Source organism: Typopeltis vanoorti, chromosome 11, assembly GCF_054136105.1.
Source record: "Typopeltis vanoorti isolate ZY-2024b chromosome 11, IOZ_Tvanoo_1.0, whole genome shotgun sequence".
In the NCBI taxonomy this organism is placed as follows: Eukaryota; Metazoa; Arthropoda; class Arachnida; order Uropygi; family Thelyphonidae; genus Typopeltis; species Typopeltis vanoorti.
The window spans coordinates 127,102,065-127,117,988 of record NC_143559.1 but is presented as its reverse complement, the minus strand read 5'-3'; the positions used below and the strand labels follow the sequence as shown (position 1 = coordinate 127,117,988).

The 15,924-nt window shown below is 34.0% G+C and overlaps 1 protein-coding gene across 2 annotated transcripts in view; it reads left to right on the top strand.

The window, feature by feature from the left end:
* The window catches only part of LOC150102033 (rab GTPase-binding effector protein 1-like), a 555,334-nt gene that overhangs the window by 47,731 nt on the left and 491,679 nt on the right, over nt 1–15,924 (top strand). For both annotated transcript variants that reach the window (XR_016549014.1, XM_090400151.1), the window contains exon 2: nt 12,952–13,086. Coding sequence is in view for 1 of the 2 variants with exons in the window: in XM_090400151.1 (XP_090256277.1) it covers nt 12,952–13,086 (135 nt within the window). In the remaining variant the exon portion in view is untranslated. The remainder of the gene's footprint in view (nt 1–12,951; nt 13,087–15,924) is intronic.

Genomic DNA, 15,924 nt, shown 5'->3' with positions numbered 1-15,924 from the left:
AAATGCTCAGTAAGATAGAACAAAATGAGGGCTTTTTGGACACAATTGTTTTTAGTGATGAGTGCACTCTTCACATAAGTGGAAAAGTAAACACAACTGCAGAATTTGGGAAAGCGAAAATCCACATGCCATCGTAGAACATGTTTGCGGCACCCCCCAAAGGCTAACATTTTTTGCACTATAAGCAAGAAGAAAGTGTATGGACCCTTTTTTTTTCAGAGTCTATCATTACTGGTGGTGTATATCTGGACATACTACAAGGGGTATCTAATACCACAATTAGATGACAATAACCACGACGGACGCTAACATTTTCACAAGACGGAGCACCTCCTTGTTACCTGGCAGACGTAAGGTTGTACCTCGACACCTGCATGCCCCACAAGAGGTTTTCTTATGGGGCTTTGCAAAAGATTAAGTATTTGCACCAGTCAATTTGGATGAGCTGCATTCCAGAATTACTGCCACCATTGCTGAAGTCACGTCAGATATGCTCTGCTGCATGTAGCAAGGAACTGATTACAGATGGGATGTCGGCAGAATTAATGAAGCCATATCAAACGTTAACTTCTGTGTTGAAACTTCAAGTGTTATGCTACATTTGCACAGTAATAAAAATTGTTCATCTATCACTATGTACCTTCTGTTGTCATTCAAAGTTGTATACCCCATTTTGAAACACCTTGTATGTGTATACAGGGTGATTAACATAACCTTACAAAGTTATCTCTGTTGCCAGGCCTCATCTGTTGAAATATTTCACCATAAATAATCTCATGCACTTGAAAGTTCTCTGCTGGCTGGTTTTTGATAGCAGTGCCATCATGTTCAGCATTCTTGCAGTTCATCAGCAGTCCAAGTCCGGTGACTGAGTAGGCATAATTGGTTTACCTCAACCAATCTGTCTTTCAAGAAACCTTTGATCAAAATATCTTTGGGCCTCATGACCAAAGTGTGGTGAAGCTCTGTCATGCATGAACCATGTTTCTTTTCTTTACCAAAGGACATTATGGAAGATGTTTTCTATTTGGTTTTGCAAGACGTCATGGTATACAAAGGTCCTGTGAACCTGTCTCCAAATGCAGAGATTTCTGACTCCAAAGATGCCTGTCCATATGTTAATGGATAATTGCAGCTGATGTCCTCACCTGGATAACTGTATGTGGATTTTGATATCTCACATACTAACTCAAATAAACTTCAACTTTGAAAAGTATACAAGAGAGAAGTCTCATTGATTCTGTGCATACATTGTAGAGAAACCACTTACAAAATACCATTTGACGATAATCATCTGGTAAAAAGTGCTTGAACCACTGGAAATGGGAAATGGTACAGTAAATCTGATTTTCATGAAGGACCTTCCTGCTTGAGAGAGAGACCCCTCAGTTCCACTGCCTTCCTCTACATTAGTGTCTTTTGAACTTTTTTTTTTACTTCCATTCACAGTAAAAATATATTTTGCATCATGAACCAGTGTGCACACAAACATATATACATTAAATTTAAACAATACATACCCTTTACTACATAAAATAAAAATGTAACCAAGTTAATATCAGATATGATTTTATTAATATTTAAATACATGTTTAAATATGCAAGTGTAACAGGCATTGTTGTGAGGCCAATCTCTCCTAATGTTGTAAAAGAGATCCATTGTAATAGTTTTTATTCTGTTTCATTAAATAATGCTGGTTGTTACCTACTAAATTGATTTCATTACCAGCAGTTTGAAAAACACTGCTCTTTATGGTAATGTGTGGATTCTGTACCACTAGATGCAGTATGTTTTCCTCAGTTTCCTGAATGCTCATGGTTCTCCATCTCCTTCATTTTGTGGTACAGAAGCTGACATGCTCAAAAAGACAGTGATGAAGATGAGGGAATGTTTGGGTGTGGAATTCTGTGACCAGACAAACTCTCATGATAAAGCTAATGTGTTTCACAAGCATTTCTTTTGGCACATCCATAATTAATTTACATGTTAGTAAATTCATTAAATGCAAACTTGCTCTCCATTGCAAAACACCAGTAGTATGATGTAGAAACACTGAAATGAATAGTAATTGTCTCTTGCTCAGGACATTAGTGCCGTGAGCAAGTGGCAATACCTGCTAGACTTTAAATGTCACTCCAGATACTTCTTGTATGTAATTCTGGTTGTTTTATCATGGGATTCTCCGAGTTGCATCTATCTGCTTTATACATTGTTTCTATATGAGAGGTTTATCCATGTTTATTGCAGCCTTTTTTGTTAGTTTTGAGGTGTAAAAAAAATATAAAATAAAATCGCATCAATAACTAATAAACTGAGATTTCTAGAATTAATTCTCTCGAGTCCTAGGTTCTGATAAACATTTGGACTCAGTCAGTTCCTGTTTTAAAAAGTGCTGTTTTAATAACAATCCTTGTTATTAAAACATTTTGAGATGAGAGTGTCACTCATAATAGAGAAGAAACATTTAGCCCATCATTCTTCCCACACACATCATGACATTGATTGGAACAAGGGCTCTGTGCCATAAAAGAATCTGCCATGGTCATTTTTTTTTTTATCATAGCTTTCTCAATAAGAACCAATGACTAATTCTAAGCGAATCTGGAAATCTTTTACCAGATCTCTTCACACAGCAGATTTCAACTTTTCAGCCAGTCATCGTGCACTGTCTCTATATGTTTCTGTTATTTATTTATACTACAACAGTTACTACAAGCTTTGTTTATAAACTTTGCTAACTCTACATTTTTCTTCACACTGAGGAAGCCATACATATTTGTGGTGAAACTAGTTGGTTTATTTATATATTTGTATTAATTCTCGTAGACAAGCTTATACATTAAGGAATTGACAACGTATATAAGAATATAAATTAACAAGAAACTTTTTTGTATTTAATTTGTATTAATGGGCAAATAAAAATTTAGATTTTAGACTTATATAATTCTGTGTCAGTCCTATCCATAAAATGTTGGAAACCTATTAACACGTTTTAGTGTTGTGGAGGGGATAATAGTTAAATAATCCAGTTGCCTTGTTGTAGAGACCAAACATTTAACTCTCAACATCAAACTCTTTCAAGCCATTTCAGACCTCTAATCAACTTGCACACAAGGAGATGATTTTCGACACCACTGTGATATCACAACCACCTAAAAGCTTTCATCCATGATGCATTGTGATTCAAACCTGGAACCCTGCTGTCAGCTTATTGGTTGAGAGCAGTGATAGTATCTGCTCAGCTAAGGGGGATTCCATCAGAATATCATCATTGCTAATGAGTGATATTCAGTGTTGTACAGAATAGAATGGCCTATAACTATGTAATAGAAACTGTAATAAAACACATATGTAGAGTAAAAAATAAGGGATTATTGATCCCTGTAATCATCCCTTGACAGAAGATGAAGTTAATTTCATAGTTTAAGGCTACAGATTTGCAATTGTTCCAAAATGTTTATCATATTTGGATTTTTTTTTCATAACATTGAGCACAATGTTTTTTTACCTTTCCTAGGAAGATAGAATTATAGCAAAGTGATGAACACATTGGACTAGTGAGATGCACATAAAGTGTTATACTTAGATTTTGCCAAGGCCTTTGACAGATTCTGCAGATAGATTTTAATTCCGAGAAAGAGATATGAACCATAATTTTCATGCCTTTTAAATAACTTATTTCTATTATTATTAATGTCAGATATCCATGTAATCAAAGGCTCATCATAGAAGGTACACACTATCACACACAAAGCTCATCAAACCATGACAAACTCATTCATGTGTTCACATTCAGCACAAAATTAACAAAATTTTAAAGTTTCTTTCATATCTCCTCACTCCCTTTATGGACTATTCCTACTCTTGTATAAAAAAAAAGTCTGAATTTATTTTAAGAATTAGAGAATTGAAACTTGACTTCCTCTAAATGATATCTTAGGTATTCTATCTTCTGAATTTCCATCAGACACTGAAGACCCAAGTTCATTTTGAACTCAGGATATTTCAGCTGGAACAGGAAACTTTACAGACAGATTGAAGGAACCATAATGGGCTCCTCAACTTTGGTTAACTTTTATTTAGAACATCTAGAAGTAAAATGTTCCAGCATAAATCCAAAACCTTCTCGTTGGTTCCATTATATAGATATTTTCGTCATTTGGAAAAAAATCACATCAAGAATTAGATGTCTTACAAAAAATAGCTTATACCCTGAAATCAAATTCATTATAGCAATGTAATTAAATGGAACTTTATCCTTTCTTTATGTGAGGAAGAACAGATGGCTCAATATATACTTCCATCTACTACACATTATTTCTCTGGCTATTATATTCATCAAACAGCACATCCCTACTCACAGAAATATGGTATGATTGGAGTTTGCATAATCTGTCAGTTGTTAGAACCCAGAAGTCATCAGCATTTTCTTCTAGTACCATAAGATGAAATGACTTCTTACCCAGCTCATATATTAGAGGCATCTCTGAACATGTTGCTCATGTCCTAAAGAAACTTCATCTTGCAGCCACATTTATACTTATCAACCAAATCAGCTCATTGTTACCATTTCCAAATGATAAAGTATAACTGTTATTGCTGGAATATATCAGGCTTCTGGTAACTGCAACTTGTTCTGCTTTGGACAAACATTACTAATTCATCACAAAATATATTGAACTCAAAAAAAACACCACAAATCTAGCTTTGCTAAACATGACATTAACAATACCAACTATAGGATCCTTTGGAATGAAGCTAAATTGCTCCACAGAATGAACCAGAAATTCAAACTTTTTTTCAAAGATGGTACTGATGTCCTCCATGGACCAAACCTCAACTTCGATGATGAACTGGCTATGCCCAAATTTTGGAAATTATCAGTAACTGTATTTCTTAATATATTTTTCATCCAGTAATGCATAGCAAATAATGCATATTGCTATGCATTATGGAGAAGGCGACTCCTGCTGATGAGACCTCAATAAAGCTTGAAATCAGTCTGGGTAAGTGACCATTCCAGTTATGCATAGCAGTATACACATCTGAAAGGAAGTGTACTTTGCATTATGGGATACTAACACAATTGATATGAAGTCAACAGGTTCTATATATAAGTAGCCTAGTGGTGAAGATATTTCATACACAAAGCTTTTTGCCTTCACATGGATAAAGGATTAAATAGAATATAATTTCTTGTCAAGTATAATTTACTTTGTAACCAAATGATAAAACTTTCTATATTTCTACAGTGATAAGTTGAGACAGCGAGAAAAATCATGAATGATATGTTACCAGAGCTGTATGAGGAAAAATGGACACAATTTGTTGATGCATGAAATGCATTCCAGGGTGGAACTTGTAACAGATCAATGTATTTAAATGGATCTGGAGTGAATCAATTGGAAGGAAGTGTCATGAATGATGTTAATAAGATATCAGCAGAACTCAGAGGTGTTGTAAATGTGCTAGAGTGGGTCAAATGAGACTGAATTGTTTGTGAATAAAGATGACGATAGTGTGAGAGAGGAGAATTTGGAAGGATTACAAGTTGCACAGGGATAAAGAGAGAAAAAAAACAGGGAGATATACTGTATAAGGAGAGCAGATTCTGGAAGCAATATACTGTATAAGGAGAGCAGATTCTGGAAGCAATAATGAATGAATGTAAGCAGATAGCATAGGAATGGGAGGGTTTGTGGGGAGATATATAACAAAGGCAGGCAGGCAGGAGCAGGTAATCTGGATAAGGGGTGATATGGGTTAAAGATCAGGAAATAAATTACTCTGCTGATTTATGAATGGCAGGAGTATCAGAAATAAGGGAGATGAAATTGTTGTGTTGATTGAGTTAATTTCATCTGAAAATAACTAGAATAAGTGAAACATAGTTGGATGGCACTATCCTGAGTGGAATAGAAATGGAAGGATATGATGGTTTTTGTGAGGATAGGAAGGGAGTGTGAAAGTGCAGTTGATGATAGCAGGGAAAATATGCCTGCACAAGGTTGAGATATGATGGGAAAATACTGGTTTTGAAACAGTAGTATGTGAGGTGGAAATTGATAGAATGAGATTTAGTTATGTGTTGCTATAGGCTATGCGATGTAGAGAACAAAGAAATGTATAGGTAAATTGGCTTAGTGAGCAAGAGAAGGGTGATCACTGGGTGATTTTATTATACCAGTATTATTTGGCATGAAGAGCTAGCACATGAAGGTTGAGAATCTTAGATTTGAACATACCGTTAGGGAATGTGATTGTGAATCGAGTGTCTAATCTTCTCACAGTTGGTGAAACAACCATGAAGTGATTTCCAGGGTCGTATCCAGAAGGGATATATTTGGAGCTGCAGGGTCACTAGTTATGAAAAGAACCGGGAGATATAGCATGGAAAGGAGACAGATTATGCTTGGGCTTTGATCAAGAGTTGTTTAATAGCAACAGTGTTGGAGTGTATTCCAAGGGTGAAAAAGGCTAAATAAGGGAGTAGTAAAATGAATGAATAAAGGGATTAAATTTGAAATCTGTTGCATAATCAATTGCATTAAAAGTACAAAGAGCAGGTCAGGAAAGTGACTTGGTTAGTAAAGACAGCAAATGAGCAGAAATTAGCCAATAAAATCAATAAAAATTGTGGTTGATTTTTATTGGCTTTATTGACAAATAGAAGAAAGAATGACTGTGGAAGGATGATGTTAGTTAATGATAGTAGTAGTAAATTGTTAACTGATGCAAAAAATATAGTTGAAGTATTAGCGAGCAGTTTACCACAGTATTTCATCCTTGTGTGTGTGTGTGTGTGTGATATCATGAGAAGCTACAGTATAGAAGGAACGAAGCAAGAGGGAATGAGGAATTAAGTAATGAAGTTTATAAGGCTTGACAGTGTATCTTGACAGAATACTCAAGGGAATTAATGGCACCACTGGGCACCTGTTTCATACCTCCCCCCATGAAGTGTGGTGGGAGGTATGACTGAGGCTACAAATTATAGACCAGTTTATTTAATTAGCCTACGTGCCAGATCCAATCAATTGCCATAGAATCAAAAGCAGTTTAAGTTTCTCTTGAGTCTTCCATAACATAAGCAAAAAAGCAAAATGATGATGCATTCTATGTTGATCATATATTAGTTGGGAAGCTTCCAGGTAGTATAGACATTAGTATTAACGACTTCCTTCATTAATGACCTGGTTGGCCGAGTGGTTAGCATATCCGCTCTCCAGTCAAAAGGCTGCAGGTTCGTATCCCACCATTGACTTGGATGTTCGTGGTTGTCTGTAAAAAAAAAAAAAAACTAGTGGTGGACAGTAGATGGAATTGGTGTAGTTGCGGGTGGTGGAGATAGAGTTGTAGAGTAGATGCCCTCCCTCAATGAGTCTTTGGACTTCCTGGAGGTGTCAAGTAATAATAAAATTCATTATTTTAGAAAAAAACTGTAGTAATGCATTAATAACCAAATTTGAATAAAGACTTTATCAGCATTTATAAACTGATCGGATAGTGGCTTCTTGTAGCCTCTCATGTGGGAGTGATTATATATATAAATACTAGTGGAATAGGAGAACATAAAATGGCAGCACAAAACAAGTCGGCTCTAGAGCTCAGACAATCAGAAAAACTAGAGAAATGTTTTAATCCAGTAATCGTAGGAGATTATTGGAATTCAAATTGGATAAGATTCTTATCACTTTCTAGCAGAGAATCACAGGGAGAATCGAATTTGTGATGGAATTCTCAAAAGATATTTACTGAGATCATCAGTACAGAAACAAAGTAAGAATCTACAAGATTGGAGGAGAAGAAAGAATAACACATTTGGATTTTTTTTCATGAGTAGCATTGCAAAAATATATTAATATCTTTTCTGTCATTCCTAAAAATACTATATCCTTTACACCTGTGCCAGTTACAACATCCAACTCTAATAGCCAGGTTTCGGAGTTTGTTGGAAGCAACAAACTCTGCTTCTTTGTTCCTGATGCTTCTGGCATTTGTTTATAGACATAACAAATTACCACCTGTTTTTTTTTTTTTTTTTAAACCTAGACCCTAATTTACTTAAATGTCTCTTATTAGATCATTTATTTTCTGCTTTTCCACCAAAATCTGCAAGTATATTCTCTCAATCTTTCCTTACAAATAACACTCCAAAGTCCTATTGTTTTAGTTACTCATCTCTGAACCCTCTACAGCAGGGGTGGCCAACCTTTTATAGTTCATGCGTCAATTTTTTTCATTTTTAAGTTAAGATGCACCATGCAAACTTATACCACTTTTCAGCTCTTTTAAAATATGGTAATATGGATATATTTAACAGTTATGCATAAATGATTTATTATATATATGGTAATATAGACACTTTTAGCAGTTTTAAATAAAAGGAGTTCATATAAAGACAAGATAAACATTAATTATTGAGACTTGAAATTGCTTTGCTTTGGCTAAGCTTGTAGTGTTTGGAGTTAAATCAGTTACAGAAAGCATCAAACAGTTTTTCAAATTTGAATCAGTCAGTCGCGACCGTAGTTTGTTCTTAATCATTTTCATTGATGAAAATGCTTGTTCACATCTGCATGTAGTTCCAAAACGACAGATATAACTCTGAGCAAATTTTCTCAGTTCTGGAAAATGTTCACAGGGCAACGATCGCCAGAAATTAATTATATCAGAAGCATCTGGGAGTGATGGAAGTTCATTAAATTTCATTTTCAATAAAGAATTGGTTTTGTGATCAATAAGTTCCATTTGTATGTTACTAGACATCGTCAAGATTTTTTGTTCAGTAAGTGAAAAGGGATTTATAAATGCAATTATGCAGTCTTCTTCTTCGGCAAAATTGCTAAAACAACTGTTAAAGAACTCTTGCAATAATCTGAGTTTCTCAGTATATTCTGTAAAGTTGCCATTATCTTCAACAGATTCACTATGTTCTTTTAAATGTGGAATTGACTTAAATCCCCAATTTTCTAACTGGGAAATGAACAGTTTTAATTTCATTTTGAATGCACTGATGTCATTTACTAAGCTAGGAAAAATTTGTTCTTGCCCTGCAGTTTCAAATTTAGATCATTGAGGTGGCTGGTAACATCGACTAAAAATGCTAAATCAAATAGCCATTTCTCATCACACAACAGGGCTTTTTCCTCATGCAGCTCATCCTTCTCTTCCAGAAAATTACGAACACTTTCTTTCAGCTTCCAAAATCTACTGAGAACTTGTCCTTTAGAAAGCCAACGCACCTCACAATGAAGGATGAGTTCACCATATTCCATATCTAGCAGTTCACAATATTATCTGAATTCTCTTCTGTTTAACCCTCTTGCTGTAATTTTATTCGCACACTTTACAACTGGTATCATAACATGCTTCAAATTTAGAGTTTTCCCACACAGAGATTCTTCATGTATAATACAGTGATACTTTAGTAGAGAACGACCTAAAAACCTTTCAAGTAAACTTAAAGTCCCAGAAACTCTACCTACCATTGACAGTGCTCCATCAGTGCAAACACTGATGAGCTTACTAGAATCTAGTTGTTGATTTTCTAGACATGACTTTACTTTGTCAAATATGTCTGACCCTCTTGTTTTTCCATGAAGTGACTCAAGACCGATAAGTTCTTCAAAGATGTTAAAATTACCATCAATTCCTCTTATAAAAATGCTTAATTGGGCTAAATCACATATGTCAGCAGATTCATCCAAGGCTAAAGAAAAGAAAGTAAGCATGAACATGGACTTTCAATTGCTCATTAACATCATGGGAAAGTTCTTCGATGCATCTTGTAATTGTTTGCTTGGACAGAGCAATTTGGTTTACTTTTCTTTCAAGATTCTTATCACCAAGACATTTTGCATATTTTTCAATACAGGGCTTAACAACTTCCTCTCCATTAGAGAAAGGCTTCTGTTTTTTAGCCAACACAAAGGCAATTTCATAAGATGCCTCCAGCCTTGCCAGACTTTCACAACTTCGTTTCACAAATATATTTTGTCTCTTTTTTATTTCTTCCTTTTTCTTAACCACATATTCTTTCTGCAACTCAGACCCAGGAACTAACTTCAGTTTTTCTTCTAATTCAACTTGATGTTTTCTATAGCTGTTAAGATCATGTCTTCTATTATCTGAGAGAGTGCTTTCACAAACAATGCACTACGGTTTTCCTGAAGGACCCACAATAAATAAGAACTCATTTTCCCACAGTTCATTAAACTGGCGCTTGCTATCACCTTCTGCTTTTCTTCTGCTCATTTTCTTTTGCAAAGTAATGGGTAACTGACTGTAAAAAAAATTATCCCAAAAAGTAAAGCTTATTATTAAATAATTTATTTAAATTATTTTATTGTTTTTAACATTATGAGCATTCAAAAACAGAATTTCATGCATCAAAAACAGTTCTATAAGTTTAAAAATTATATATATATATATATATATATATATATTTTTTTTTTCATAGAGAGTTTTCGTCTCTCTTTCTCGTAATATATTATGTCCAATGAAATACGAGATCGCGTCCTGCCATAAAGCAGTCGATCAGCTGACAATCTCTCTCTCTCACACACACACACACACAACCCAAACATCCTCATTACGAAAGCTTTGCTGATGATCAGTTAAATTTTAGTAATAAACCTACTATACGTAAATAAAAAGGAAAGATATTGTTTAAAAAAAAACATAAAAACACACACATACAAATGCACTGAATAATTACAGGTTTCAGTAATCAGCAAATTAGTTGAGCGGGAAAGAACTTGACATACGCATTCAAAATGAAAAAATTTATTTTTAAATTTACAGAACTATATTAAGCCTTCATGAAAACAGAAATCTTATCTTAAACTTAAAGAACTGTTAATAAAAACATAAGTTCGAAAACACAGGATTGTTCAGTCACATCGAATCAGAAGTTCATCGAACGTTATGACACGAGAGTCAGCTGTAAACTGATTGAGTAACTGGTGACTCATGTCAGCATTTGCCGGTGCCTGTTGCTTCAAGATCAAACAAGTATAATAAGTGTGCACTCTAGAATTCAGTAGTAGGTTAATTGTGTTTTTATATATATATAATATATATATATATATGGCAGAATGATTATTGACTCGGTTAACATACATAGTTTTATGAAAAAAATTTGAATGACTAGAACCGAGATTTAATTAAAAAGGTTTTAATATAAACACACTACTAGTTTCGGCCTGCAACAGCCTTCTTCAGGTGACATTATAAAAGAAAAAACACTGAACATTGAGGGTTAAAAGACTATGAACAACATAGACAGTCTTTATACATAATTAGCATGAAAACGTTGTAGTTGTATTTGAAGCTGTTCTTTCATTTGTTGCATTGTTGGCAGAGTGCGTGCTTGCTGCATCACGTGAACGCCAGTACATGATTACAGCTGAATGACTATCTGGGAGGTTGTAGCTTAAGTTGTTATTTAGATGAACAGGATTGAAGATGATTTCTCTCGATTCCACAATTTTTCTCTCTATTTCGTCACTGCAATGGAAGATGTTTGTAGATTTTTCCCAGCAGACTTTGTGACTTTGGTTTTCATCATTAGGATTAGCCGAGAAAAGGATATGACTAGATAATGCACTTGCTCGCTGTCTCTTGTAAGTAATGTCTCTCATGTGTTCTTCCATACGCATTTCGACAGATTTGTCTGTCTGCCCGAAATAAGGAATATCACAGTCACATAATATTTTATATACGCCAGGGTATTTGAGTTGATGATGACAAGGTTTTGGGTGGCTAATTAAGGAACGGATCTTTGGAAGTGGAGTGAACAAGGTTCTGATATTGTATTTTTTTAGAACTTTTGCTAATTTATGTGAAACAGTACTTATGTAAGGAATAGATATATTGCTTTTGAATCTATTTGTTTCTTCTGAGTGATGTCTAGGAGGATTAAGAAGGAATTTGTTAATGATTTTCTTGGAATATCCATTAACTTCGAAAGAAGTTTTCAGATGGTTTATTTCTGTAAGCAGTTCATTTGGATCATCAAGAAGAGAACGGGCTCTATGTCCCAAGGTGGAAATTATTCCAAGCTTATGAGGAGGGAAATGATGGGACTGACTGTGCAGATATCTGTTGGTATGTGTGGGTTTTCTATATATCGATATTTTTAGTTTACCAGAAGAGCGAGTCAGTTTGACATCAAGAAAAGGCAAGGAATTATCCGTTTCAAGCTCAGCAGTAAACTTAATACTTTGATGTCGGCTATTGAGATGTTTGAGGAAAACCATAAGGGATTCATGTCCATGGCTCCAAACAATGAAGACGTCATCCACATAACGTTTCCAAACTTTAGGTGTTAAAATAAAGGAAGAGATAGCCTTGGTTTCAAAATCTTCTAAGTAAATATTTGCAAGAACCGGAGATAAAGGATTACCCATAGCCAATCCATGATTTTGTTTGTATATATTATCTATTATATTATTATAGATAATTATATAAATTATTATATAAATTTGTATATATTATAGATAATATATACAAACAAAATCATGGATTGGCTATGGGTAATCCTTTATCTCCGGTTCTTGCAAATATTTACTTAGAAGATTTTGAAACCAAGGCTATCTCTTCCTTTATTTTAACACCTAAAGTTTGGAAACGTTATGTGGATGACGTCTTCATTGTTTGGAGCCATGGACATGAATCCCTTATGGTTTTGGAGTACAAGCGAAACACAAAGTTCCTAATAAGTGGCTAGATACTTTGTGATTTTCTTATTAGTATATTTTTGAATGTTGAATAGCATTATTAGTGAGGGAACATTAAAATGTTCCACATTTGTTATTTTTTCAATTAAATATTTTTGCCATAGCAAATAATTATATGCCTATAAACAAAAATTCCAAATTGATCTAAACTTCTTATGTATTCTGGTGTCCTCGGAAAGGAGAAATTTAACAGTAAAAATACTTCAGACCTAGGAATGCTGCATTCCCGTATAAAAACGCTTGAACAAAGAGAGAAAGAGTTACTGAAAGGCAAAGAAGAATTAGAAACTGAGTTTGGTCACAAGCGTGCTAAGTTGAAGGAGCTATTCTTACAGAAAGAAGGTGAGACTGATTTTCGTAGTTTTGCTTTATTTATTTAGTAATATGCATGTTCCTTTGCACTTCTGATTCAGATTACATGAATTTTTTTTTTTGTTTGTCAAAGTTAATTTCTGTAAAACTTAATAAATAAAATAAATACTTTTATTTTAACTTAAGCTTTAAATTTTTATTTTGCACTTGGAATTCAGCAGATTTGATTTAATCTATTCTGCACTTCTTAGTATAGATCAGAATTTTTAAATAATGAAAATTTAATTTTAATATCTGTGCTATATGAATTTGACAAGATAAGTAACAAACTTAACCTATAATATTTGCTCATGTTACTTTTTTATATTATTATTATAATCCAGTTAAAAAATATATGTATATACACACATATATACATATATATATATAGTTAAAAAAATATATATGTATATACAGCTAATTCTATTTTTACACAGTATATTTTGATTTAACACAGTTCAAATGCCGCATGTTTTTAAAATTTCTGTTTGAATTCAGTTCTGTTAAAAAGGGTATTTCCATTATAATTATCATTTCCTAGAATGTTACATATGTATATGTAAAAACGATATGTACATATCATTTTTTGTTTACAATTCAAAATGTTTACATGTTTTGTTCATGAAAATTTTGTTTGTGCAAGAGAGTTATACAGGTACGTATTAAATTCTGAAGTATGTACGTATTAAATTTTGTATGTGTAATATCAAATTAGTAAAATTAATTATTATTTTCAGATAGTTTCATAACATTGCCCCATTAATCACGATGTCAGATAATTTGTTTAGACAGAAGAAGAAAAGCTATTTCTTTAGAAACTATGATCCAAATTTTAGATCGTTTAGCAGCTGGAGAAGGTTCAACGTTATTTGGGAAATATTTTGGATTGAATAAAGAAAACGATTAGGAAAAATGAAGAGGCCATTAGAAAATCTGTTCCTTATGGAACAAAATTAGGTGCCAAGTCGTCATCGTATACAAGAGACATTATAAAAGTGAAAATGGAAAAGGCTCTAGTGATGTGGATAGAAGATTGCTCATCCTTTAGACGGAAATGTCATCAAACAGAAAGCATTACGGTTGAACAGATTCAGGAAAAGAGCCAGCAACATCAAACAACAATTGTGATTTTTCTACAAGCGCAGGTTGGCTTACATAATTTAAAAATAAAAGAAGCAGATCTGTAGATGAGCTGACAGCTAGGGAATTTCTTTCAAAACTGTCCAAAATTATTGAATATGCTGGCTACACTCCTGATCAAGTTTTTAATACAGATGAGACTGGCCCTTTTGGAAAAAAAATGCCAAGTAGAACTTATATAGTGAAATCACGAAAAAGCGTTGGTGGCTTGAAAGCAGCTAAGGATCATGTGACTATTATTTTGCAGCAATGCTTCAGGTGATCGTATATTAAAACCATTACTCATTAATCGATCCCTTAGACTGCAGGCAATGAAAGGTGTGGATTTTGACATATTGCCAGTGCACTGGAAGGCAAACAAAAAAGGTTGGTTTACATAAGAAATTTTTAATGAATGGTTCCATCAATATTTTGTTCTAGAAGTTAAATGCTATATGATGGAAAAAAAATCTTTAAAGTTTTATTGATTATAGACAATGCACCTGGCAATCCTGTTTTTGAACACCCAAATGTGGAATTTCGTTTTCTGTCACCTAATACACCTACTAGACCAGGGTGTGATTGCTACCTTCAAAACTTACTACATAAGAAGAACATTCCAACATTTTGGATAAACTAGATAAGGATAATTTACTGACAGTTATTGATGTGTGGAAGAAATTTTCTATTTTGGATTGCATCAAACTTGCTAAGTTGGCATTATCAGAATTGAAACCAACTTTAAATGCATGTTGGAAAGCTACTTGGCCAGAATAGGTGAAAAAGAAAAATCCTGTACTTTTGCATACAACTGAATAACCCAATATCATCAGATTAGCATATGCAGTTGGCAGAAAGGAATTTGAATGATTTTTTGCCTGCAGATATTGAAGAAGACTAGGACTGGTGGAGATGCGATGGACATCATCAGGAGAGATAAATGGATGGTCAGGGCATGACACCAAGCACGAAGTAGGAGTTGGCTTCCTTCTTAACAAAAAAACTAGAAAGGCACCCATACATGGTATTAATGTACCATAGGTTGATCAGCCAATCTTTTGTGCATGGGCACAACATAAAAAAAAAATGAACGAATCATAGTAGCAACATTTCAAGCAAAACCATTTAATATATCAATAGTCCAGATATATGCACCCACATCTGACAGTACAGATGAGGATATTGACTTATTTTACAAAGATCTGACAGAGACAATAGAAACAATACCAAAGCAAAATGTACTAATTACTGAAGGAGATTGGAATGCCAAAGTTGGAATGATGGTTGAGAAAGTGTCATGGGAAAATATGGTTTTGGAGAAAGAAATGAACGAGGTGAAAGAATGTTAGAATTTGCTGTGGACCATGAGATGATGATCTGTCCTCAAGATTCCAGCGAAAGGAGTGTAAATATGGACGTGGCAATCAAATGATAGGAAAACCAAGAACCTGATTGATATGATTAAAAGAAGATGGATAACATTAGCACAGCAGTGTCGAATGTTTCAAGGAGCAGATATAGATTCAGATCATAGTTGAGTGATTGCAGACATCAAGTTGAAATTAAAAAGCAAATATAAACCCCATCATCAGAAACAAAGAGATACACCAAGAATAAGTGAAGCAGAAATAGGAAGAAGGTACAGAACAGTGTTAGAAGAGAAACTTAAAACTGTGGGCAAAGAAAAAAATTCGAATCTAAGAGTGAAAG